The sequence below is a fragment of the Oncorhynchus kisutch genome, linkage group LG9, assembly GCF_002021735.2.
Source record: "Oncorhynchus kisutch isolate 150728-3 linkage group LG9, Okis_V2, whole genome shotgun sequence".
Taxonomy (NCBI): Eukaryota; Metazoa; Chordata; class Actinopteri; order Salmoniformes; family Salmonidae; genus Oncorhynchus; species Oncorhynchus kisutch.
Window position 1 is genome coordinate 6,965,054 of NC_034182.2, and position 21,189 is coordinate 6,986,242.

General features: G+C 43.2%; 2 protein-coding genes across 16 annotated transcripts in view; one reads left to right on the forward strand and one right to left on the reverse strand.

Annotated features, from left to right (window-relative positions):
- Positions 1-1,644: 1,644 nt before the first annotated feature.
- LOC109896292 (serine/threonine-protein phosphatase 6 regulatory subunit 2) lies at positions 1,645-19,083 on the forward strand. Of its 3 annotated transcripts, none has more exons than XM_031831704.1 (23): positions 1,645-2,000; positions 5,341-5,489; positions 6,038-6,292; positions 9,766-9,952; positions 10,039-10,176; positions 10,314-10,379; positions 10,500-10,726; positions 11,004-11,130; positions 11,386-11,538; positions 11,709-11,948; positions 12,558-12,622; positions 12,762-12,877; positions 12,979-13,064; positions 13,198-13,278; positions 13,356-13,453; positions 13,578-13,635; positions 13,737-13,864; positions 13,984-14,156; positions 14,248-14,392; positions 14,587-14,669; positions 14,802-14,961; positions 15,291-15,413; positions 15,691-19,083. In XM_031831704.1, exons 3-23 carry the CDS (start codon positions 6,066-6,068, stop codon positions 15,740-15,742), a joined length of 2,733 nt encoding a protein of 910 aa, XP_031687564.1. In that variant the 5' UTR covers positions 1,645-2,000; positions 5,341-5,489; positions 6,038-6,065; the 3' UTR covers positions 15,743-19,083. The 3 variants fall into 3 exon arrangements, with proteins under 3 accessions (XP_031687564.1, XP_031687566.1, XP_031687565.1); XM_031831706.1 differs by having other exon boundaries at positions 1,654-2,000; positions 14,311-14,392; XM_031831705.1 differs by having other exon boundaries at positions 1,654-2,000; positions 13,984-14,129.
- The window catches only part of LOC109896697 (myotubularin-related protein 5-like), a 76,823-nt gene continuing 73,367 nt past the window's right edge, over positions 17,734-21,189 (reverse strand). For 12 of the 13 annotated variants that reach the window (XM_031831703.1, XM_031831701.1, XM_031831698.1 and 9 more), the window contains 4 exons: positions 20,751-20,956; positions 20,566-20,653; positions 20,355-20,486; positions 17,734-20,209 (listed from right to left, as the gene is read on the reverse strand). In XM_031831703.1, coding sequence (XP_031687563.1) covers positions 20,111-20,209; positions 20,355-20,486; positions 20,566-20,653; positions 20,751-20,956 — 525 coding nt within the window. In that variant the 3' untranslated portion in view covers positions 17,734-20,110. The remainder of the gene's footprint in view (positions 20,210-20,354; positions 20,487-20,565; positions 20,654-20,750; positions 20,957-21,189) is intronic. The other variant, XM_031831702.1, reaches the window with a different exon arrangement.

Below are 21,189 nucleotides of genomic sequence, written 5' to 3' on the forward strand. Positions count from 1 at the left end.
TAGCAGGGCTCTTTTAAATGTTCTTAATAGTACAGTTAGGTAGGTGGATCTAATGTAAACCGTGATTGACCACACACTCCAGCACAGTAGGTGGCAGCATGCACCTTAAAGTTTGTGGTTTAAAAGCGAGTGGTTTGAGTAAATGAGATAATGATAATGGACCTTTTTACACAGTTTCTCGAATGTGTCCAGCTTGCTAATAATCACAGAAATTCAAGCTAGACTGTTAGGGAGTAAATACTTTAAAATGACTCAATATACACTGAACAGAAATATAAACGCAACATGTAAATTGTTAGTCCCAAAATGTGTTTACATTCCGGTTAGTGAGCATTTCTCCTTTGCCAAGATAACCCATCCACCTGACAGGTGTGGCATATTAAGAAGCTTTTGTCACAGAAGAAGTTTTGTTATACAACACAATGCCACAGATGTCTCAAGTTTTGAGTAAGCATGCAATATGCTGACTGCAGGAATGTCCGCCAGAGCTGTTGCCAGAGAATGTAATGTTCATGTATCTACCATAAGCCACCTCCAAAGTAGTTTTAGAGAATTTGGCAGTATGTCCAACCGGCTTCACAACCGCAGGCTACGTGCATTGCGTTGTGTGGGCGAGCGGTTTGCTAATGTCAACATTGTGAACAGAGTGCCCCATGGTGGCGGTGGGGTTATGGTATGGGCAGGCATAAGCATGATAATGCACGGGGCGGCAGGTAGCATAGTGGTTGGACTAGTAACCGAAAGGTTGCAAGAACGAATCCCTGAGCTGACAAGATAAAAATATGTTGTTCTGCCCCTGAATAAGGCAGTTAACCCACTGTTCCTGAGCTGTCATTGAAAAATAAGAATTTGTTCTTAACTGACATGCTTAGTTAAATAAAGGATAAAAAAATAAAAATAAATGTTGCAAGGATTTGTACATAAGCTGAAAATGTCCCATGGCCTGCATACTCACCAGACATGTCACCCATTGAGCATGTTTGGGATGCTCTGGATTGACATGTACCACAGGCACAGCATGTTCCAGTTCCCGCCAATATCCAGCAATTTTGCACAGCCATTGAAGACAATTGTGGGACAACATTCCACAATCAACAGCCTGATCAACTTTATGCGAAGGAAATGTGTTGCGCTGCATGAGGCAAATGGTGGTCACACCAGATACTAACTTTTCTGATCCACGCCCCTAACTTAAAACAAACAAAAAAAAGTTATCTGTGACCAACAGGTGCATATCTGTATTCCCAGATGTGAAATCCATAGATTAGGGCCTAATGAATTTATTTAAATTGACTGATTTCCTTATATGAATTGTAACTCAGTAAAATCGTTGAAATAGTCGCGTTTATATTTTTGATCAGTATACTTTAAAATGACTAAAACCAACTCGAAACTGTGTAGAAAATGATAATGGCCTTTTTATACAGTTTATGGAATGTGTCCAGCTCCCTAATAATGACGGAAATTAAAGGTAGACAGGGTGTTCCAAAAACGATGGATAGAGAACTATATTTTGCAAATGTAGATGGTGAGGCACAGGAACATTACCAATTTTCAGTGCGGCCCTCCGAACCTAGCAAAATTTGCTTGACACCCTGGCCACAGAAGAAGTCAATGCGCACTCGCCTTGCGCGCCTCCGCGATAATATTCGCCATTTTGATTCGAAAATATGACCGAGTTTTTCCTGCTTTGCATGCTTGAGCTGGGAAGAGTCTAGCTTATGAATTTATGTACTGTAGAATATATAAATATATATTACGCGTAATAATATTGAATATACAAGGTACAAATGTGAGGCCTGTCCGTTGCCACGTCACAAGAGACAAATATCCGTGTTACCAGGTTGACAGATACTTTGCTCATACTCCTCGTCAGACTGACCCATCAAAACAAATCACGTTTGGCTAGTTCGCTAACTAACGTTAGCTATTAGCTAACGAAGGTTGTTAGCGCAACATTAGCCATACAGACGAGTGGATTGCAAACTTTGAACAAAACGGTAAGTTTCTCAGGACCAACGTTGGCTAGCTAAAGCTGGTGAGTTATTTGTGCTTGGCGACTTAAAATACCTGGTTAAGCTATCAGTACCTAGTTGGCTAAAGAGGGTTAGCTAGCTTTTGCCAATTTAGCCAGCTAAAGTTGTGTTAATGTTAACGTTAGATGCTAGTTATCGGACTCCGAGAGAAACTAACGCCGACAACTAGCCCTGTAACTAACTAGCGACAAAGTTGATGATAATTTGCTCAACTCCTTGTGCTAACGCTAGCTAAATTGTATGGTAACGTTAAGTTAGCTAGCTACCTGGATAGCTAGCGACTCAGGATTCTCTACGCCTTTAACTGTGTCGAATCCCTCTGGTTTAGCCAATCTACTTTGCTAACTAAATTTGGTAGCTATGTCCTAGCTAGCTAACGTTATTACTAGCTGACGTTAGCTGCTGTTCAGACATTCGACGTTAGCAAGACCAAAAAGAGAAGTGAAGTTGGTTCAAGCTAATGTTTCGGTCGCAAGAAATGTTAACTACCAAACATGTTACTTCCTGCATTTGTGAAGATATACTTGTTGCGGAAAATTCCACACCGTTGTAAAATTATAGTTGTCTAGAAACAAATCGACGGTCTTGGAATTTCTATCCATTGAACAAACAAACTCAACCCCGTTTCCAACTGCAGGGCAAGGGTTTGGCACTGGCAGCGTTACCTTATAAATAATCAGATGTCAAGTCTCCAAGTAGTAAATAGAAGTAGCCAGCAAGTACTACTGTAGTGACTTGAAGTAAACAGAAATGTGAGCTTCCAACACTCAGCAGTTGATGTGCATTTCTTGCCAAGGCCACCACCATATAATTTTACAGCTCTACAGAGCACTTGCCCCTGCATTGTCAGACAAGGAGGGATAGTAGACCCTAAACCATCTTACCAATTTATTTTCAGAGAAATTATCAACACGTAAAAGTAGAATTTGGGGTGGTTGATGTATATAATATTTTTTCTATTATTGTTTTATTCACATGTTTACCTGAGACAATCCTACAAATAATAATAATATACACTTTGACAACTGTAGCAATGTATACATGTCCATTGGAGAGTGGGCGCAGGGTAAGTATACTGTCCGCATCTAAATAATGGAAGTGGGGAGAACAGTCTGAGGTTCTTCATAGGCTTACAGACAACAAAATGGTTGTTTGTAAAAGCAGTTATCCAAAACCAACCACATCTTGAATCCTAGGTATAAGGTGGCAACAAAAACGAGCGTCTTAAATGGGGCTCCCTGTTGCTACTTTTGTTAGCAACTCATGGGGAAGCACACCTGCAGGTGCTTAGCAGTGCAGCCAACTGAGACCGATAAGCACCTAATTAGGAAATGGAAGAGCCTGGCTATGTCCCAATTATCTTCGATAGCCTCCTTTCCCTATCAACTCTCCTTCATAACCACTGATCGTAGTAGACTTAATTAGTTTCCACCATCTTGCTTTTGCCTATCTAATTAGTGGTCATGAAGGTGAAGAGCCAAGGAAAGGAAGCCGTCTAAGATATGTGATTTCTCTGTCTATGCCACGTTCACGTGCTATCAGAAATTCCGACTGGGGAAGTTTCACTTACTAAACGACCCTCCAAATCTGAATTACAAGTGGGAAACTGGACTTTATTAACATCTACAACCTTACAAATATGGATGATATTCTCAATTTTAAGCAAGCTAGCAAACTATTATTATTAGCAATGTTGGTTGACGAATTGTTCCGATCAAAAAGCACATGCATGAAACAGCCGTGTATCCGACATCACAACTAGGAAATAAGAAGTTCCGACGAGCATGTGATCGAACGCTGCGTTACTACGCTGCCACTTGCTTTGCTTAATGACAGGCTACTGTTAGGTCATAGCATCCAGTTGATTGCTCTTCAACCATTGTTCTTTTCATCAGTTACTCTATTAGCCAGTCGACTGTTTTGTTGAAGATGCCCCTGGTGACTTCTATTTTAGAAGTGTAGCGTTCACGGGGGAGCACTCTAGGGGTTATAGTTGCACTAGTGTGCTCTGTATAAATGTATGCCAGATGGACTCTCCCGCACGTGCAGGATTGTCCAAATAATAGGAAAAAGTAGGAAACACTTTGATATCCTTTTTCAGACCCATTATTGTGTTGTGTGGGCGACCAGTCAGTGTTGTATTGCACAGGCCAGCACATTCGTCTTTTGTTGACTAAGCAAGTTAGTTTGACTTTGTCCCTTCTAACATGCCTGAATAAGGGTCTTGATAGGCTAGTTGGTGTGTTTATCATAGCAACCATAGACAACAGATTATTCTAACCTATTCTCATTTCCTGTCTGTAGTTGTGGTTGCCTAGGCTATAGCTTATAGCTAGGTTGTTTATTGTGAGATGCTGACGTCAAGAACAGTGAAGTAGCTAGAGCTAACCACAACCTTTTCACATTAGTGATGTATGAGTGAGGGTCCAGGAAAGGATAGTGTGCATTAGATGCTTTGACTTCTGCATATATTTTAAAGCATACCGGTAATAATATTTATTGTAGTAGCTAGGAAGCAACCCCTGGTAGTCAGCCCAGTGTTCATACATTAGACTTAAGACAAAATACTCATGAATTTGACTGTAATTGGTAGCCTATGCAAGCCTATAATCCATTTAAAAATGCTTGTCTCATTTCATAAAGCATTTGCATAGGCCTAACAAGACCCAAAGCATGTATCTGGAATTTTGTTTAAGATTTTCCAGCCGGCATCTTAGTTGATGGCATGCCCATTTTTCTGTGTGAGTCTGTCCATTGTTGGCCAAAATACCATTCACTACTATCTTCAAGTAATTAAGTTAGCTGGAGTTCTTTTGTTGTTTGTGTTCTTGACGACACAACACTAAGCGTTGCACATTTCACCGTTGTTAGGCTAAGTTGAGTTGATATATAATGTTAGTCTAGGCCTTGTTCTTTTTTTATAAGCTGCAAGTCAGGACAGGCTGTTGGCACATCAGTTCATTGTCTCATTCATAAAACCTGAAAGCGAAGAGTTCTATCGAAGCAGGTTGACTTAGGGTTTGGCTACTCTAGGCTAAGATTTCAAAAGTCAAACCCCGCTACAGCTTTCTCACTAGCAGGCTAGGTCATGACCCTATAACTAATGACAGCCAGACAAACGTCTTTCTCGAAAAGCTCTGTTCAGAATCCTCCTTGTAATGTTGAATAAATCTGATGCAACACAGTCATCTTTAAACACAAGATGCATATAATACTGCTGCTGACTAATAATAGATGACTTTGCGATCAGATGCAAGGTCCTATGTGAATTGAATTATAATCCCCATCCCCTTGTCTCTCTCAGGTTATGGTGAGCCTTTCAGTGTGTTGTGTTCTAAGAGGAGACCCATGTTGATAAATGCCAGGCCTTGCCACGCTCTCTGCTGTCTGCACAAACACAAATGCCTGCCTTTGAGGGAGGTCTGATTAAAGATACCCACATTTAATCTGCTGGTAAGCACAATTACTGGATGTTACATCTCAAATGATATCTGTAATGAGTTTGTTGTTCATGTGTGGACAGAGTCAGTGACCGTGTTTGATGTTTTTAGATGTTCTTGCTTCATTGTTTTCATCTGTTTTTGTATTTCCCCTGTTACCCTCCCTACCATGCATGAACCTCAGCTCTTTTAATCTCCTCAGCTCTTTTAATCTCCTCCTTTTTCTTCCTCATTAATTTGATTCATTTTCATCTCAAAGCGCTTCAAAATACAAACAATACATCATGAGTAGCCTAGGTCAACCAATAAATCATCGTCATGAGTAGCCTAACTATAGTTGGCTAGTTCAAACAATAGAGTGCATGCATCCTTTAAAGATGGAGAGGGACAGTTCATGGCTTGCTCAGAGGACTGTAGTCAGGGAGATGGTGATGATCTTGTAGAGGGCTACATAACCACCAGAAATGTGCAGAAAAACTAAACGTCTAATAAAAATAATAAAAACCAATATGCCAATATTGCGTCCCTCTCTCTCTCTGACTCTCTCCTTCCTTCTCCTAGGGCTGTGCCCCCTGTCCAAGCAGCCACCATGTTCTGGAAGTTTGACCTGCACACCACGTCCCACATCGACCAGCTGCTGGACCGGGAGGATGTGACTTTGCTGGAGCTCATGGAGGAGGATGATGTCCTGCAGGAGTGCAAGGCACAGAACCGCCGGCTGCTGCTCTTCCTCTCCCAGGACCACTGCATGACAGAGCTGGTCAACCTCATCACCACAGAGCCCCCTGCTGACTTAGAGGAGAAGAGCCGCTTTAAGTGAGAGAAAAGGGTCACCCCAGGGGAAAGAGGGATGTGTATTGAGCGGCCACATTCAGCCCATGTACAATGGGGAAAAACAGTATTTAGTCAGCCACCAATTGTGCAAGTTCTCCCACTTAAAAAGATGAGGCCTGTAATTTTCATCATAGGTACACTTCAACTATGACAGACATAATGAGAAGAAAAAAAATCCAGAAAATCACATTGTAGGATTTTTTTATTAATTTATTTGCAAATTATGGTGGAAAATAATTATTTGGTCACCTATAAACATGCAAGATTTCTGGCTCTCACAGACCTGTAACCTCTTATTTAAAAGGCTCCTCTGTCTTCCACTCGTTACCTGTATTAATGGCACCTGGTGAACTTGTTATCAGTATAAAAGACACCTGTTCACAACCTCAAACAGTCACACTCCAAACTCCACTATGGCCAAGACCAAAGAGCCTGTCAAAGGACACCAGAAACAAAATTGTAGACCTGCACCAGGCTGGGAAGACTGAATCTGCAATAGGTAAGCAGCTTGATTTGAAGAAATACAAGACCACTGATAATCTCCCTCGATCTGGGGCTCCACGCAAGATCTCACCCCGTGGGGTCAAAACGATCACAAGAACGGTGAGCAAAAATCCCAGAACCACAGGGGGGGGGACCTAGTGAATGACCTGCAGAGAGCTGGGACCAAAGTAACAAAGCCTACCATCAGTAACACACTACGCCGCCAAGGACTCAAATCCTGCAGTGCCAGACGTGTCCCCCTGCCTAAGCAAGTACATGTCCAGGCCTGTCTGAAGTTTGCTAGAGAGCATTTGAATGAACCAGAAGAAGATTGGGAGAATGTCAGATGAAACCAAAATAGAACTTTTTGGTAAAAACTCAACTCGTCGTGTTTGGAGGACAAAGAATGCCGAGTTGCATCCAAAGAACACCATACCTACTGTGAAGCATGGGGGTGGAAACATCATGCTTTGGGGCTGTTTTTCTGCAAAGAGACCAGGACGTCTGATCCGTGTAAAGGAAAGAATGAATGGGGCCATGTATCGTGAGATTGAGTGAAAACCTCCTTCCATCAGCAAGGGCATTGAAGATGAAACGTGGCTGGGTCTTTCAGCATGACAATGATCCCAAACACACCGCCTGGGCAACGAAGGAGTGGCTTCGTAAGAAGCATTTCAAGGTCCTGGAGTGGCCTAGCCAGTCTCCAGATCGCAACCCCATAGAAAATCTTTGGAGGGAGTTGAAAGTCCGTGTTGCCCAGCAACAGCCCCAAAACATCACTGCTCTAGAGGAGATCTGCATGGAGGAATGGGCCAAAATACCAGCAACAGTGTGTGAAAACCTTGTGAAGACTTACAGAAAACGTTTGACCTCTTTCATTGCCAACAAAGGGTATATATAACAAAGTATTGAGAAACTTTTGTTATTGACCAAATACTTATTTTCCACCATAATTTGCAAATAAATTCATTAAATCCTACAATGTGATTTTTCTGGATTTTTTGTTCTCATTCGGTCTGTCATAGTTGAAGTGTACCTATGATATAAATTACAGGCCTCATCTTTTTTAGTGGGAGAACTTGCACAATTGGTGGCTGACTAAATACTTTTTTGCCCCACTGTATACTATTTCATTATTGTAAGAGAATCTGTGCTTAACAAAGAATTTAAAACTATTTTCAAATACAGCCTATGCTTAAGCCATCACGGACTGACCTTTCCTCTAAAGACCAGTTGTACAAAATGAAAGGGACTTCTCCGTAACATACTCTGACATGGCCTGGGTTCTACGCTCAGTGGATAAGTGCCAACCTAAGACCAGCATGCATACACTATTACGTCCTTTGTTTTCCTGTGATTCTCAATGTCAAACAAATGAAGAGATTCCTGTCTAGAGCGAAAGAGCTTGTGTCTGTGGGGTCTAGTCTTCGCCTTGTAACCCCGGGGGGGTTTATCCCATCTGCTCATCACTCCCAACATCACTGCCCTCCAACCATTTTTTGTGGCAGCCACTCCAAGAACATGAATAAAACCACCAGAGGAAAGGTTCTTACCCCAGAGCCATAACTCTTTCACACTGAAAACGCATATGTTTGACATTGAGAAAGCACAACCAGTTAGATTTTAACCCATAGCCATCAGTATGGGTTCTTATCCTAGAGCCACAACACCTTCACAGTTCATACGTGCTTCTGCATATGATTGACATTGAGAATGCACCAACAAACACAACTAGTTAGCTTTGAACCAACGACCATCAGTTTGAGGAAAGGTTCTTACGCCAGAGCCACTGACTACTTCACTATACATGTTCTCTTCATACAGTTGAGGTTGAGTAGAACAAACAAGCACAACCAGCTAGATTCAAACATTTTACCCAATGCTTGAGGCAATGGTCTTCCCTCATACTCCCCCAAAAAATACAGTTCTCTTTGAATATTTGATGTTAAGAATTGTTTAAACAATAACACAGCCTGCTAGATTTGAACCCACAAATTCAGACGTGAGGCCAGGTTGTTACCTCACCCAATGTCTCCTCCAGAATGTGACATTTCTTTGAAAATGTTAAATATAAAAGTTGGGATTCAATCCCTATATAATAGGAATTGTGGCTTTTTGAAGGCAATTTCGATTGAGCAGACATATTGCATCTCCGTGCAAGAGGTGTCACTACAGTCCCTGGTTTGAGTCCAGGCTGTATCGCATCCGGCCGTGATTTGCGGTGCATAATTGGCCCAGCGTCCGGGTTTGGCTGGGGTAGGCTGTCATTGTCAATAAGAATTTGTTCTTAACTGACTAAATAGATAAAAGGTTACCGTGAAAGGGATCTATGCAAAAATGGGAACGTAGCCTTTAAAAGCCACAATGCCTATACTTCGTAATTGGATTGAATCCTGAATTTAGTGGGAGCCAAGATATATTTTTGAAGGCTTTTTTTAAGGTTGAAGACTGATAATTGACAGTAGAAACACTGTTTTGAACTCAACGTCATGAACTGGGAACAGAACTCCCAGTGCCATGATAGATGCCTCTGAATTAGTTCATGTTTTTAGGTTGCTCCTTTAATGTAACAGAAGAGTACAACAGGTGGCGTTGGGTTTGAAACATGCCCAGAGATCCTATTACATTACTATTCTAATTCCTAATTGTATGCATGCCCTCTTGTGGACAACGTCTCGCCCTCTAAAGTAGCTTACATGACACAAAACACCAAATATGCCCTGTTTCCCTAAAGCATCTTAGGCTGAGTTAGGATAGGATGCTATGGTTCTAACGAAGAACTTAAGATACTTTTGGGAAACTGGGCCCTGGTCTTGATTGGGTCTGTTAACATAGCATACACAATGTGGTCTTCAGCATACTCAGTCCAATAAACATGAATTCAGAATTGACAATGAGCATTTCAGAATATTTCCAAACATCGTAAAAGTAATATTTCAAGAATTAATAAACTGTACACCTCCCTCCCACAGGTTCCCTAACATTGCCTGTGAGCTCTTGACATCAGACGTGTCCCTTATCAACGACAAGTTGGGCGGGGACACGTCACTCCTGGAGACTCTCTACCACTTCCTGGAGCAGGACCCGCCCCTCAACCCGCTACTAGCCAGCTTCTTCAGCAAGACCATCGGCAACCTCATCGCTAGGAAAACAGAACAGGTAACCTCAATGCCCAAGAAGTTATAAAGGTGGATAAAGAAAGTGTAAGGACCTACCTGGAGCTCACCAAACGTCTCTTGCTCCAGGTAATCTCCTTCCTGAGGAAAAAGGATGGCTTCATCGGCCTGGTGCTGAAACACATTGACGCTTCCGCGATGATGGACCTGCTGCTTCGCCTCATCAGCTGTGTGGAGCCTGCCCCCTTGAGACAAGAGGTCCTTAATGTAAGCTGCCACTGTCTGCCAGCCATTCCTGTTCTCATAAATGTTGTGTTCAATTATAAATATAATTTCTTATTGACTTGGGCGTCTTGTATTTCTCTCATTCATTCCCTGTCATACTTTTTCTTTCCTGATCTCAGTGGCTGAGCGAAGAGAAGCTGATTCAGAGACTCACAGAGCTCATCCATACAGGCAAAGACGAGGAAGTGAGTTATAGATCGTAGTCTGATATTGCAGTATTCTCCTGGACAAGGCATGGCAGTTGATATTAACTATCTGGTCAGAAGTATGAATCCTGATTTGCATGAATCTTTATTTTTTTCCAGAGACAATCAAATGCGTCTCAGACGCTTTGTGACATCATCCGCCTTAGTCGAGACCAGGCCAATCAGATGCAGGAGAATGTTGAGACCGACCCCTTATTGGCTGTTCTAGAGTCGCAGGAGAGCGTAGCGGGGCTCCTGAAGACCATGTTTGAGGGGGAGAGGAGTGAGGCCTCCATTGTTAATGGAACTCAAGTGCTACTTACCTTACTGGAGACCAGGAGGTCCGGGTGAGTGGAACAACTGTTTTCTCTCCTCATATGTACTCTCCCTCCCTCATATCTCTTTCCATTGCCTTGTCCAGAAACAACAACCTCTAGCTACTTGTGGACATCTTAAAAGGACATGATAGATTTAAGCAATATGGTAATACATCCACCTTGCCTTCTGATAGGCTCTGGATTTATCACCACAAATGCTTAAGGCAGGGGCTAAAGGTTGTTTCTAGACGGGGACCATCTCTCCAGCTATTTTAGCATGTGAACACCCTCGTTCTCTCTCTGTCAGGTTGGAGGGGCTGATGGATCTCTATTCTCAGGGATATGAAAGGTCTTACACTGTCAACAGCAGTATTCTACATGCCATTGAGCCCCATCTAAAGGACTTCCAGCAGCTTCTCCTGAATCCCCCCAAGGTAAGGACATACAGTAAGGCCCTATGCCTGTGGCTGATATATTTACAGTGGTCAGTGGGTACGAGAGACTGTCATGAAACATACAAATAATACTTTTTAAAAATTGTTGGAGGCCAACAGACTGCAGAAAATTCCAACCATAATTTTATACAAATTGTTCGGGGGGGTTTACCAACCATTAACACACAATTGAATCAACAGTTCTTCCTGTATACAATGACTGTTTAGTAATTGAATTGAACATGGTGTGTGTAGAAAAGTGCAATACTGACGACCGTTGGCCTTCTGGAGGAGCCGCTGGGGAACGCCCGCCTTCACGTGGCCCGGCTGGTGGCCGCCTTGCTGCAGACCAGCGCCCCCAGTGTCTGTCAGGAGCTCTGCAAGCTCACCACCATGGACCAGCTACTGGTGTGTCTGCACTGCCGGGACTCATCAACTTCTCATTATCTCTCTCTTTCGCATTTATTCATTTGTTCACACTCTGTCACTTTTCTTTACCTCTCCTTTCTGTCGTTCACATTCTTGTTCTGTCACCTACCATCGGTCACCACGGTTCTCTCGCTCTTTGCTCTCCACAGGACCTGTTCTTCAAGTACTCATGGAATAACTTCTTGCACTTCCAAGTGGAGCTGTGTGTGGCGTCCATCCTGAACCACTCTGTCCCAGAGGAACGGCCCATCCCTGGCCTCCAGAACCACGAGGAGAAGCTCCAGGCAGGCCCAGAGAACCAGGGGGAGGCAGGAGGTGAAGCTGGGGAGCCAGCCAAGGCCAGTGACTCTGTGGAGGAGACCACCCTTCACAACACACTGGTGGCACATGTAGGTGGCTTGGCAGCTCTGTCTGTCTATGTGCAGTAATAGCCGGGTGTAAAACATTTACTTGCTTATGAGCCCTTCTTTAATATGCAGAGTTTACAACAAAAAATAGTAGCATAAGAGAAATAAAATCAATGTGCAGAGGTTCAAGGTAGACTGTCTGTACATAAAGGCAGGGTAAAGTGACTAGGCATCAGGATATATAAACAGAGTAACAGCAGCAAATTGAATGTGGGTTTTGTCAATGAAGTGTGTGTATATATATATATATATATATATATATATATATATATATATATATATATATATAGTGTAGTGTAGTGCAGGGGTATTCAACTCTTACACTACGAAGTCTAGAGCCTGCTGGTTTTCTGTTCTACTGGATTATTCATTGCACCCACCTGGTGTCCCAGGTCTAAATCAGTCCCTGATTAGAGGGGAACAATGAAACAAGAGTGGAACTGGCTTCGAGATCCAGAGTTGAGTTTGAGGGGTCTAGTGAGTGTGTGTAGAGTCAGTGCAGATAGTTTGGGTACCTTTTAAGACTATTTAGGGGGTAGAAGCCATCTCGGAGCTTATTGGTCCGAGAGTGTTAAACATTGTCTTCCTCAGCTCTTCCAGAAGTGTCGGTTGGTACAGAGGATCCTGGACGCCTGGGAGGAGAACGATCAAATACAGTAAGACAACATGTCAGACGCTAAAATCTGGGGAACAACAGCTTTTGATATTGTCCAGTATTGTTTCACTACAATAGTGGTATCTAACATGATAGTAGTGTCTGTTAGAGGTCATTAACCGGTGTGTTTTTTTTCTCAGGGCGGAGGGTGGTGCTAGGAGAGGTAACATGGGTCACCTGACCAGGATGGCCAACATGGTGGTACAGAACCTAGAGAAAGGACCAGTCCAGTCCCAGATCAGTGACCTCATCAAAGGTATCCGTGTTTTGATGAGCTGCCAGATTAACACTTCTGTATTCAGCAAAGAATGTTACTGTGCCTGGGTGAGTGCTTAGAACTGGTCTGTGATATTGCAGAGTTGCCAGAGGACTGCAGAGGACGCTGGGAGAGCTTTGTGGATGAGACTCTGAGAGAGACCAACAGGAGAAACACAGTGGAACTGGTATCAACCATTCAGTCACCATCTCTGTCTCTCCACACAAAGATGCTTTTTTCCTTGCTCAATCACGCAAGCATTCCCTTCTACACATTCTGTCATTTCCTCACTCTAATTCTGTCTGTCCTGTGTGTCCCAGGTGAGCACCCATAACCTGCACTCCTCCAGTGAAGATGATGATATGGAGAGTCCCTTCCCCAACGATCTGTCACTCCAACAGGTAGGAAGCCACATTTGTCTACCCATGAGGAAATATAATTATTTTGAAAGGACTAAATTCATGTTTTCCCCCCCCAGGCTTTCTCAGACTATCAGATCCAGCAGATGACTGCCAACTTTGTGGATCAGTTTGGGTTCAACGATGAGGAGTTCAGTGAGCATGATGAAAACATCAAGTGAGTTTACTCATCCGTTCCACTATTCCTTCTCCAATAACCAGAAATCAGCTTTGAAACAGACTGCTATGACAAAGACCTCTGGGGGCTAACAACTGCTATTTTGTTTCCTTTCTTTCCTAAGTGCCACATTTGACCGGATTGCAGAAATAAACTTCAATCTAGATGCTGATGATAATAGTGTAAGTTGTTGTATTGTTATGTAATGTCTACCAGCTTCATTGTGTGTGTAGTGAAAGTTAAATGTTTACATGCGTTTCCCTCTCCATGTGTGTGAATACAGGCCAACGCTACTGCCTTTGAGGCCTGCTGTAAAGAGAGGATACGTCAGTTTGACGATGCTGAAGAGGAGGAGGACATTTGGGAGGAGAAGGAGATTAACTATGCAACACAAGTCAAATCCAGAACAAGGTTGGTAAAAATTCAAGATGCAAAAACAAAGTAGGGGATGTTATGTCAATGTGCAGCTCTCCATCGATTTCTCATCAAACCGCTCTTCTCTTTCTCTCCCGTGTGTGTGTGTGTGTCAGATTTGGGGTGTCCCACACCTCAGAGAGCAGTCTGGAGAACGGGGGTCGGGAGCGGGACCGCGGGTCGGGTTCTGACGAGGACGACTCCTCCAGACAGAGCGCCTCAGCTCCAGGCAGCCTGGAGGAGAGCAAGGACAACACTCCCAGTACACCTGGCAATCAATCAGCTACTTGTAAATTATGCTTATTAGACAATCATTAATGGTCTCCACTTTGCAAAACATTATTGTAGACTTTTTCCTCTTACCATGTTATCATGTGAAGGTCCAAGCTGGACAGCGAGTTTCGGGGAAGCTGGGGGTAACTCGTCCTCTCCGGGTCCTGCAGGCTGGGATTCCCCAGGGGGGAATGGAGGAGACAAACAGGAGGCAGGTTGGGCCAACTTCACAGAGTTCCAACCTTTCAGCAGGTGGGAACCAAACACTCTCCATACAGTTTTATATACATTTGATATTAGTGTCTGGGATATTGTAACTTGTCAATTTATCATGTTTTTAGTAAGCCCTTTTTAAATCACCAAGATGTTGATTACTTCATTGTGTGACATACCTAGTGGTGTGTTGTCAGTTCTCTGTACCTGAAGCTTACCTCCTCTCCCTGCAGCCCAGAGGTTGGCCCCAGATGTAGCTCTCCCGTAGGCAGCAGTGACGCGGACAAACAAGTCAAACTGGGTCCGGACAAGAGTGGTGAGTGTGGGATGATGGGAGGTTTCAGCCACCAGACATTTGACATAGCTCCCCCTTGTGGAGACATTCACTAGAACAAAACATGTTACAAGGCTTTCATTATTGCTTTGGGTAAAGTGATTGTGTGTCCAGGTGCGAGCCCCTCTGCTGGTGGTGAGTGGCCGGTGGGTGAGGGTAGGAAGGCTCCCCTCGTAGCCTCAGATAGCAGCTCCTCCGGGGGCTCCGACAGCGAGGACGATGACAAGACTGCCGCCACCGCCACGGAAACCATCAAGAATGCTGAAGTCAAAAGGTTTGTTTAACAAGAGTTAAAGTCATGCACAGTCAATGCGAAAACATTTTCTGTACAAGTCCACTCAAGCCTTAGTACCCATGTAAATAAACATCTATATTTGAAACATAACTACCACATTGAAATAATTATACACTGGAAATGAAATGACTGGATTCAGAGTTTGGAAATCCATGGAGCTTCCCATGAACTATGAATGTACTTTACTGGAGAGGAAGAATCACTCGCATTTATAAAAAAAGGTTGGAGTGGTGTAGCTACCAAAATATAGTTGAACAACACTTCTGTTGAAGACTGACTAACAAGCAACCTAACCTTTCCTCTGCTAGTGAGGAGAACCCCATCCCTCTGGAAAAGCTGTCCCTCACAGACACTCTCAAGTCCCCCCCAAAGGCACAGCTTGCAGCAGACACACTGCCAGCCTCGGCCCCCACCTCTCAGACAGACAACAAGTAGGTGCCAGCTCATGTGTGTACAAATAATGCATGCTTGCACGTAGAGATCCCAGGCAGTTTAGGGCAAAAGAATATTCTAGCAACCGGGTTTCCTTTTCCAAGCCAGAGCCAAGACACATCTGGATGTTGAACAATAGCATTGCGCACCTGTAGAAGTATTTACTGTGAACTCTAGCCTGCCAGAGAAGGAGAGGTTGTCTGCAATGTAGGATTATGTTATCACCCTCCTCTCACTTTGTCTCCCATCTTCTCTACACCTTCTTCCCCCCTCCAGAGAGGATCCACCCCAGTGCCCAGAGATGCCAGCAGTCAACGGGCCTGTCTGAGGGGCAGACAGTCCTATACCCCAGACTGGTGTGATAGACTGTGCCATTTCCAGGGAGACCACCCCCTCCCAAATAACCTCACTGCAACCTACAGTGTTTTAATGAATCACGCTGCCATGTTATTGGACCTGGACACTGCCAATCAACACCAATAATGGGGAGAGGAGACATGTAAAAGCAACCAATCATCCCAGCCAACAGGCAGAACAGTGTAGAGGAAATTGTCTTCAAAGCCTTTTCTAATGTTGCACATAAATACGTGTGGTTTTATTGTAGCAGTGATCTCTTTTAAACAACCGAAATCTGAGAGGAGTATAAAGGTTTTCTGAAGGATTTGTTCTCGTACTCTTTTCAAATGGTTGGACCTGAGTAGTACGGAGCGGATCGCACAGGTCAACTTAACGAAATGATGCCTCAACAATAAATACCTTTCTGAAAATGTTTTCCTTGAGCTTAAAAGGCACTTATGCAGCCATTTTTACTGTACATTATAGGACAATGTTAAGTGTTCTGCCATCTTGTCTCTCTCAGATCAAGGTTAACCAAACCTGGGTTTTTTTTGTCATGGAAAAACATCTATTCTTGTACCTCACTAGTTCTGAATGTTTTAAAGTGTCCAAGGAAAAGGGTGGGTCAAGAAACACAGATCTATAGTATTAGTCTCCTGCTCATGTGCAATAATGACAATTAGCCATTTTATTTAAATCAACTTTTAGTGTTGTCAGAAGGAAGACTCATTCGGTATAGTTATATGGGCCAACTAATTTGGATATAAACTGAACAAGGTTTTGATTTGTTACTGCATGTATAACCGGTTCTCCGTTGACCTAGCTAGTGAGCTGAGACCTGATTGTATTTGACTTTGTTATTTGCTATCCCCCTTAAAATCAACCAAACATGATCTACCTATATTCAAATATCTACATTTTAAAGTAAATTTTACAAGCAATCTTGAGCACTGTGTTAATGTTCTGTTATTCCTAAACACTTACAGGGCAGGAGCTGTCTTTTTGAGAGGGTCAACGTTGGGTTCTGCTAAATACCTCTAGTGCAGTGGTTCCCAACCAGGGTATACTTGACTAATGACACCATAGGTCTACTGGTAAAATTCACATGGGAAGGTACTCTGGGCAGAGCCAAATTCAGGTGGTACAGCAACCGAAAGGTTAAGAACCACTGCAGTAGTGTACTTACTCATTTGACACTGTGTGGTTGACCACATGAATAGCAAAGTACTTAAATGCATCCTTCCCTTTGAGATTTTGCTGGATGACAACTATAGTGCTTTCACCCATCCAATCATGTATGGTTTCCTTCAGGCAGAAGAGGATGCATTTTAGTTTCCCCCCCCCCCCAACACCCTCCTTTTGGGACTGTGGCCAGAATGGAGGTGAATCAAAATACCAACTTGTTTCAATTTAAATATATAAAGTGTGAGTGTAGAACAAATGATTATGCTTTGTATTAACAGGTTAATTGTCATAGCATCAGCTTTCCTCACACTCTGTCATTAATAGTATGTTGCCGACAGTTCTTGCCTTCGTTAAGTTTAGGGTTGAACGGTGAAATGAGTAGATTCTAACTTGTCTTTGACCTGACAGCATTTTCTTCAAAAAGTGCATGTTCTAACTTGGCGAGTCTGATATGTTTCTCCTGCCAAGTCTAACAGTGGCTTTAGGAAGGCTATATAAAGAGTTCAGAATGGTGTTCCCTGCCCATACCACTAACTACTCCCAACAGGGTGGGGCCCCTCTGGACACAACCATCCGCACATGCATAGATGCAGTATTGATCATAACCCTCTATTCTTCAGACTGGTGCTCTCATAACCAGGGACTGAGGTTGGTTTTAGCTGGCTGGTGCTGTGTCTTTGCACTCATGTAGTGCCAAAATTGAGAGCTTCATAAGTGATCTGAGAAACACCCAAAGCAAGTGTTAACTGATTCTTAATCTTGGACGAGAGAAAAAAGGACAAACCTACACCAAAACAGTGATGTTTAAACCCACAGTGTTTTAATTCTAAAAAATATATTACATGATTGACAGACCCAGCTCAGAAGGAAAATCCTATTTAGAGAGAAAAAAACTAAATAAATAAGGTTATTGTACTGATTAACGTTGTGGATATAATCTACCCAAATCAGGAGAGTTGAGTAGACCAGTAAATTGGGTGAGCTGGGTTTTAAGTGTGTGTTGGGTGTGACATTTTAAAAACACCCAACCTGTGCAGCTAAATAAGATTCCATTCCAGAAAATCCACCTTAACTAGGGAGGCTAGTTCTTGCTCATACAAACACACCATTTCCACTCTGCTTAGGGATTGATATTGGGGAAGGACAATGTAAAAAAAGAAGACATTTAGGATTTACTTCCACAACACATTTTCCAAAAAGTAGTAGCATTAGTCACGTTAACACAGAAAAACAAATGGCACATTGGATTCCTAATTTTAAAAAGTGGTAATTGAGGAACTTTTCTTACCGAGGAGACAAAGTTAAATAAATTACTACCATAAACGTTACATACAAATCTGAGTAGTATATACAAAAGGAGTTATTAGACACAAATCTACAATTCAAATTTTATGTTCAACAAGACAGCAGTATAACCATATTTTACACAGCAATGTGTGTGTTAAATGAGGAGTATGTGTCCGTTTTCGTAACTTGGGGGCTCAAAATGAGGGCTAACCGATACTGCTCTGTAGCGTAAAAAAAACTAACAAGTGACTTAATTGCAATCTCACAAATTCCAGCTAAACATACTCTCTCTACAAGGCTCTAACAGACATTGACTCCTATGTACAGGATTAAGAATAGAATGTACCAGCCTCTAGCTAAAAACACTGGTTTAGACAGAAGAGCAGCGGCGAGAAAGTCGGGACTCGCTGAAGTATTACTGTTCACGTAGATGCAGTTGTTCAGAAGCCAAGCTGTGACTCACAGACCACCACACAAAGGCTGAGGAAGGTGCACCGAGTGATATCTTATGCTCAGACACATGCTTTTGAGACTTTCAATGCTATTAATTGGCTGTAATTATTGTTGGAAATGTGAATGTATTAGTCTAAGTGCCTTGACCACTAACGCCCCCTCTGGTCAAGAACTGTATTACATTAACAAATTGGTTGTTTTTACTTGTTTGGAGCATATTCCAATCCAACTGTCTAATACTTGTCACATGTTAAAATCCACTGGCACTTGCATAACTGATACCATTTGTCCAACATTAAACCTGACCATAGAGGGGGAGGAGGGTCATGTTAGTCAGATCCAGTCTCAGCACTGTGTCATGTAAACAGACTAGTCATCCATCCCATAATCTCCTCCCATCACCTTTGAACTTTGTTTTATCATTTTGTGCATAAATTAATCTTCACAAAAACATGTTCCTTCAGCATCCCTTAACATTCTGAACTGTAATAGTGGTTATTTGTTTTTGATAAAGAGGAAGAACTTTAGCTTCTTGTGTAAACACTATTGTTCTGCAGACAGACAGACTCCCTAACCGGCAGATTTAGAATCTCCGACTGCCATTCTCCTGGTTTGTTCATGAGGACTAATAACAGCATATCACCATCAACTGCTCTGGGGGTGATAACTAGGAGGACTGATATCTCACAATTTTGAGTGACCCAAAAATAGAAATCCTTCATAAACCGTTGAGAGGGCTCCCTTGGCGGTGTGTCTAGGGAATAAGAGACATCTTAGAGAGGGGATCTGTGAGTGTCCAACTCCTCACGGGTAAGACTCAGCTACATCAGGCAGTGACAGGGGAGGCTTCAACGTCAGCTAGCAGGTGACCATGACGACTGTCCTGTATTAGTTGGGGCCGATTCTGTGTTCTTTTGTTAAAGGAAACACTCCAATTCACTTCCAGTTTTCATTGACTACAGGCAGGATCCTCTGCATGGCTGGATAATGTACTTCCTCCCTGGAGTGTTGGGATGGGTGGGTCTGGCTACATACACATGCTGGAGGCACCAGTTAGATTAGTCTGGTGAGAAACTGTCCATCTTCAAGCTCACGCAACAAACTACATCATGCTTTGTTTCTTTTAGCTCCATTTTGCATAGACATCCAGTGCAAATAGTGGTTGTACTACCAAGGTGACAGGCTGCAGCCAGCAACACGGTGAGACAAAAGCGAGTGGTTATTCAGGGACTTTACTTAATTTTCATTTTTATAACAACACTGAAACGTGACATCAGTTCGACACTGAACGGCGTTCAACTGTGGAAAGGACCCTCCCCCATCTGTCTCAATTCCTCCGTTTGGAGAGGAACTCCTGTGATTGGCCAGCAGAGATGTCCATCAGGTGCCTCAGCACTGCTCATTGATTCCTGTTATGGTGGAGCCGTGCATCTCTCTAGGCATCAGAGAGGCAGCTCTGAATACTGTCCATCCACAGCTGTGCGTTGGGGCTGTCCTGCGCACAGAAGTTATACACTCTTTTGGTCGTCTTGAGCTGCCGTAGAAAGAGAACGAGAGAGGTTAAGATTGTGACCATTCTTAAGTTACCTCGTAGATTTACATTTTAGTCATTTAGCAAACGCATTCACTGATCATTACATGTCATAAAAAAGATCACCCTGAGGGCTCTGGTAACTCACATCGAAGAAGGCTTTCTCCTCTATGTTTTTGGGCGCTCCCATGGTGGGCGTGCCTGGAATGACGGACTCCACCTCCGCCAGCTCAATCACCCCCTTACACTCCTTGTCCTGCCTGGTCTCATAGTATCTCAGCTAGAGAGAGAGAGATCATTATCATCACCACCACAGTAACAATCACCATCAGTATCATGGTCCACCTTCCTCCTCTTACCTGATGTTTGGTCTTGTCCAGCACAAACCAGCGGGGTTTCCATGGCTTCAGCAATGCACCTTTCTTAAACAGGATGCCCTCAAAACTCCTGGGAGTCAAAGGTAGAGGAAACCCAGTCAGCCACTTTCATAACACACCGAGGGGTAATGTGTTGCTGGGGCAGCGATAAGGGTGGGGGTACAGACCTGTTCTCACTCTCCGTACTCTGAAACTGGCTGTATAGGGTGCTGGTGCTGGGGCGCCCAGCCACAGGGGTGGAGGTGGTGCTGGTCTCACGGTCCATGGCCAGGTTAATGGAGGAGCCCACCCCACTCTCCGGAAGGTACACCCCCTGAGACCGCCGCTGGTGACTCAGGTTGGACGACATCAGCAAGGAGCTGTTGAACGACGGCTGAAAGAGTGAGAGAACGGAGGAAGAGCAAGAAAATACAGGGGGATATCCTCTGGTTAGATTAGGGAGGGCTAATCTATTCAATAAAACACAAATAGTTTCCACAAGAGGTCAGTAGAACACATTACTATAAATCTACAAGAAGTTATTTTCAAAAAGTCTAAGTAAGTGTCTAAGTTAAATTGTCAGAAGGATGGCATCCTAATAGCTAGTGAAATCCTAGGTTAGCTTCT

Bases quoted from the DNA above. Each gene is read 5' to 3' on its own strand.
- LOC109896292 (XM_031831704.1), top strand. From the start codon at position 6,066: ATGTTCTGGAAGTTTGACCTGCACACCACGTCCCACATCGACCAGCTG. The intron at 10,727-11,003 runs GTGAGTGGAACA...TCTCTCTGTCAG, and splicing joins CTGGAGACCAGGAGGTCCGG to GTTGGAGGGGCTGATGGATC. The intron at 11,539-11,708 runs GTGTGTCTGCAC...TGCTCTCCACAG, and splicing joins CCACCATGGACCAGCTACTG to GACCTGTTCTTCAAGTACTC.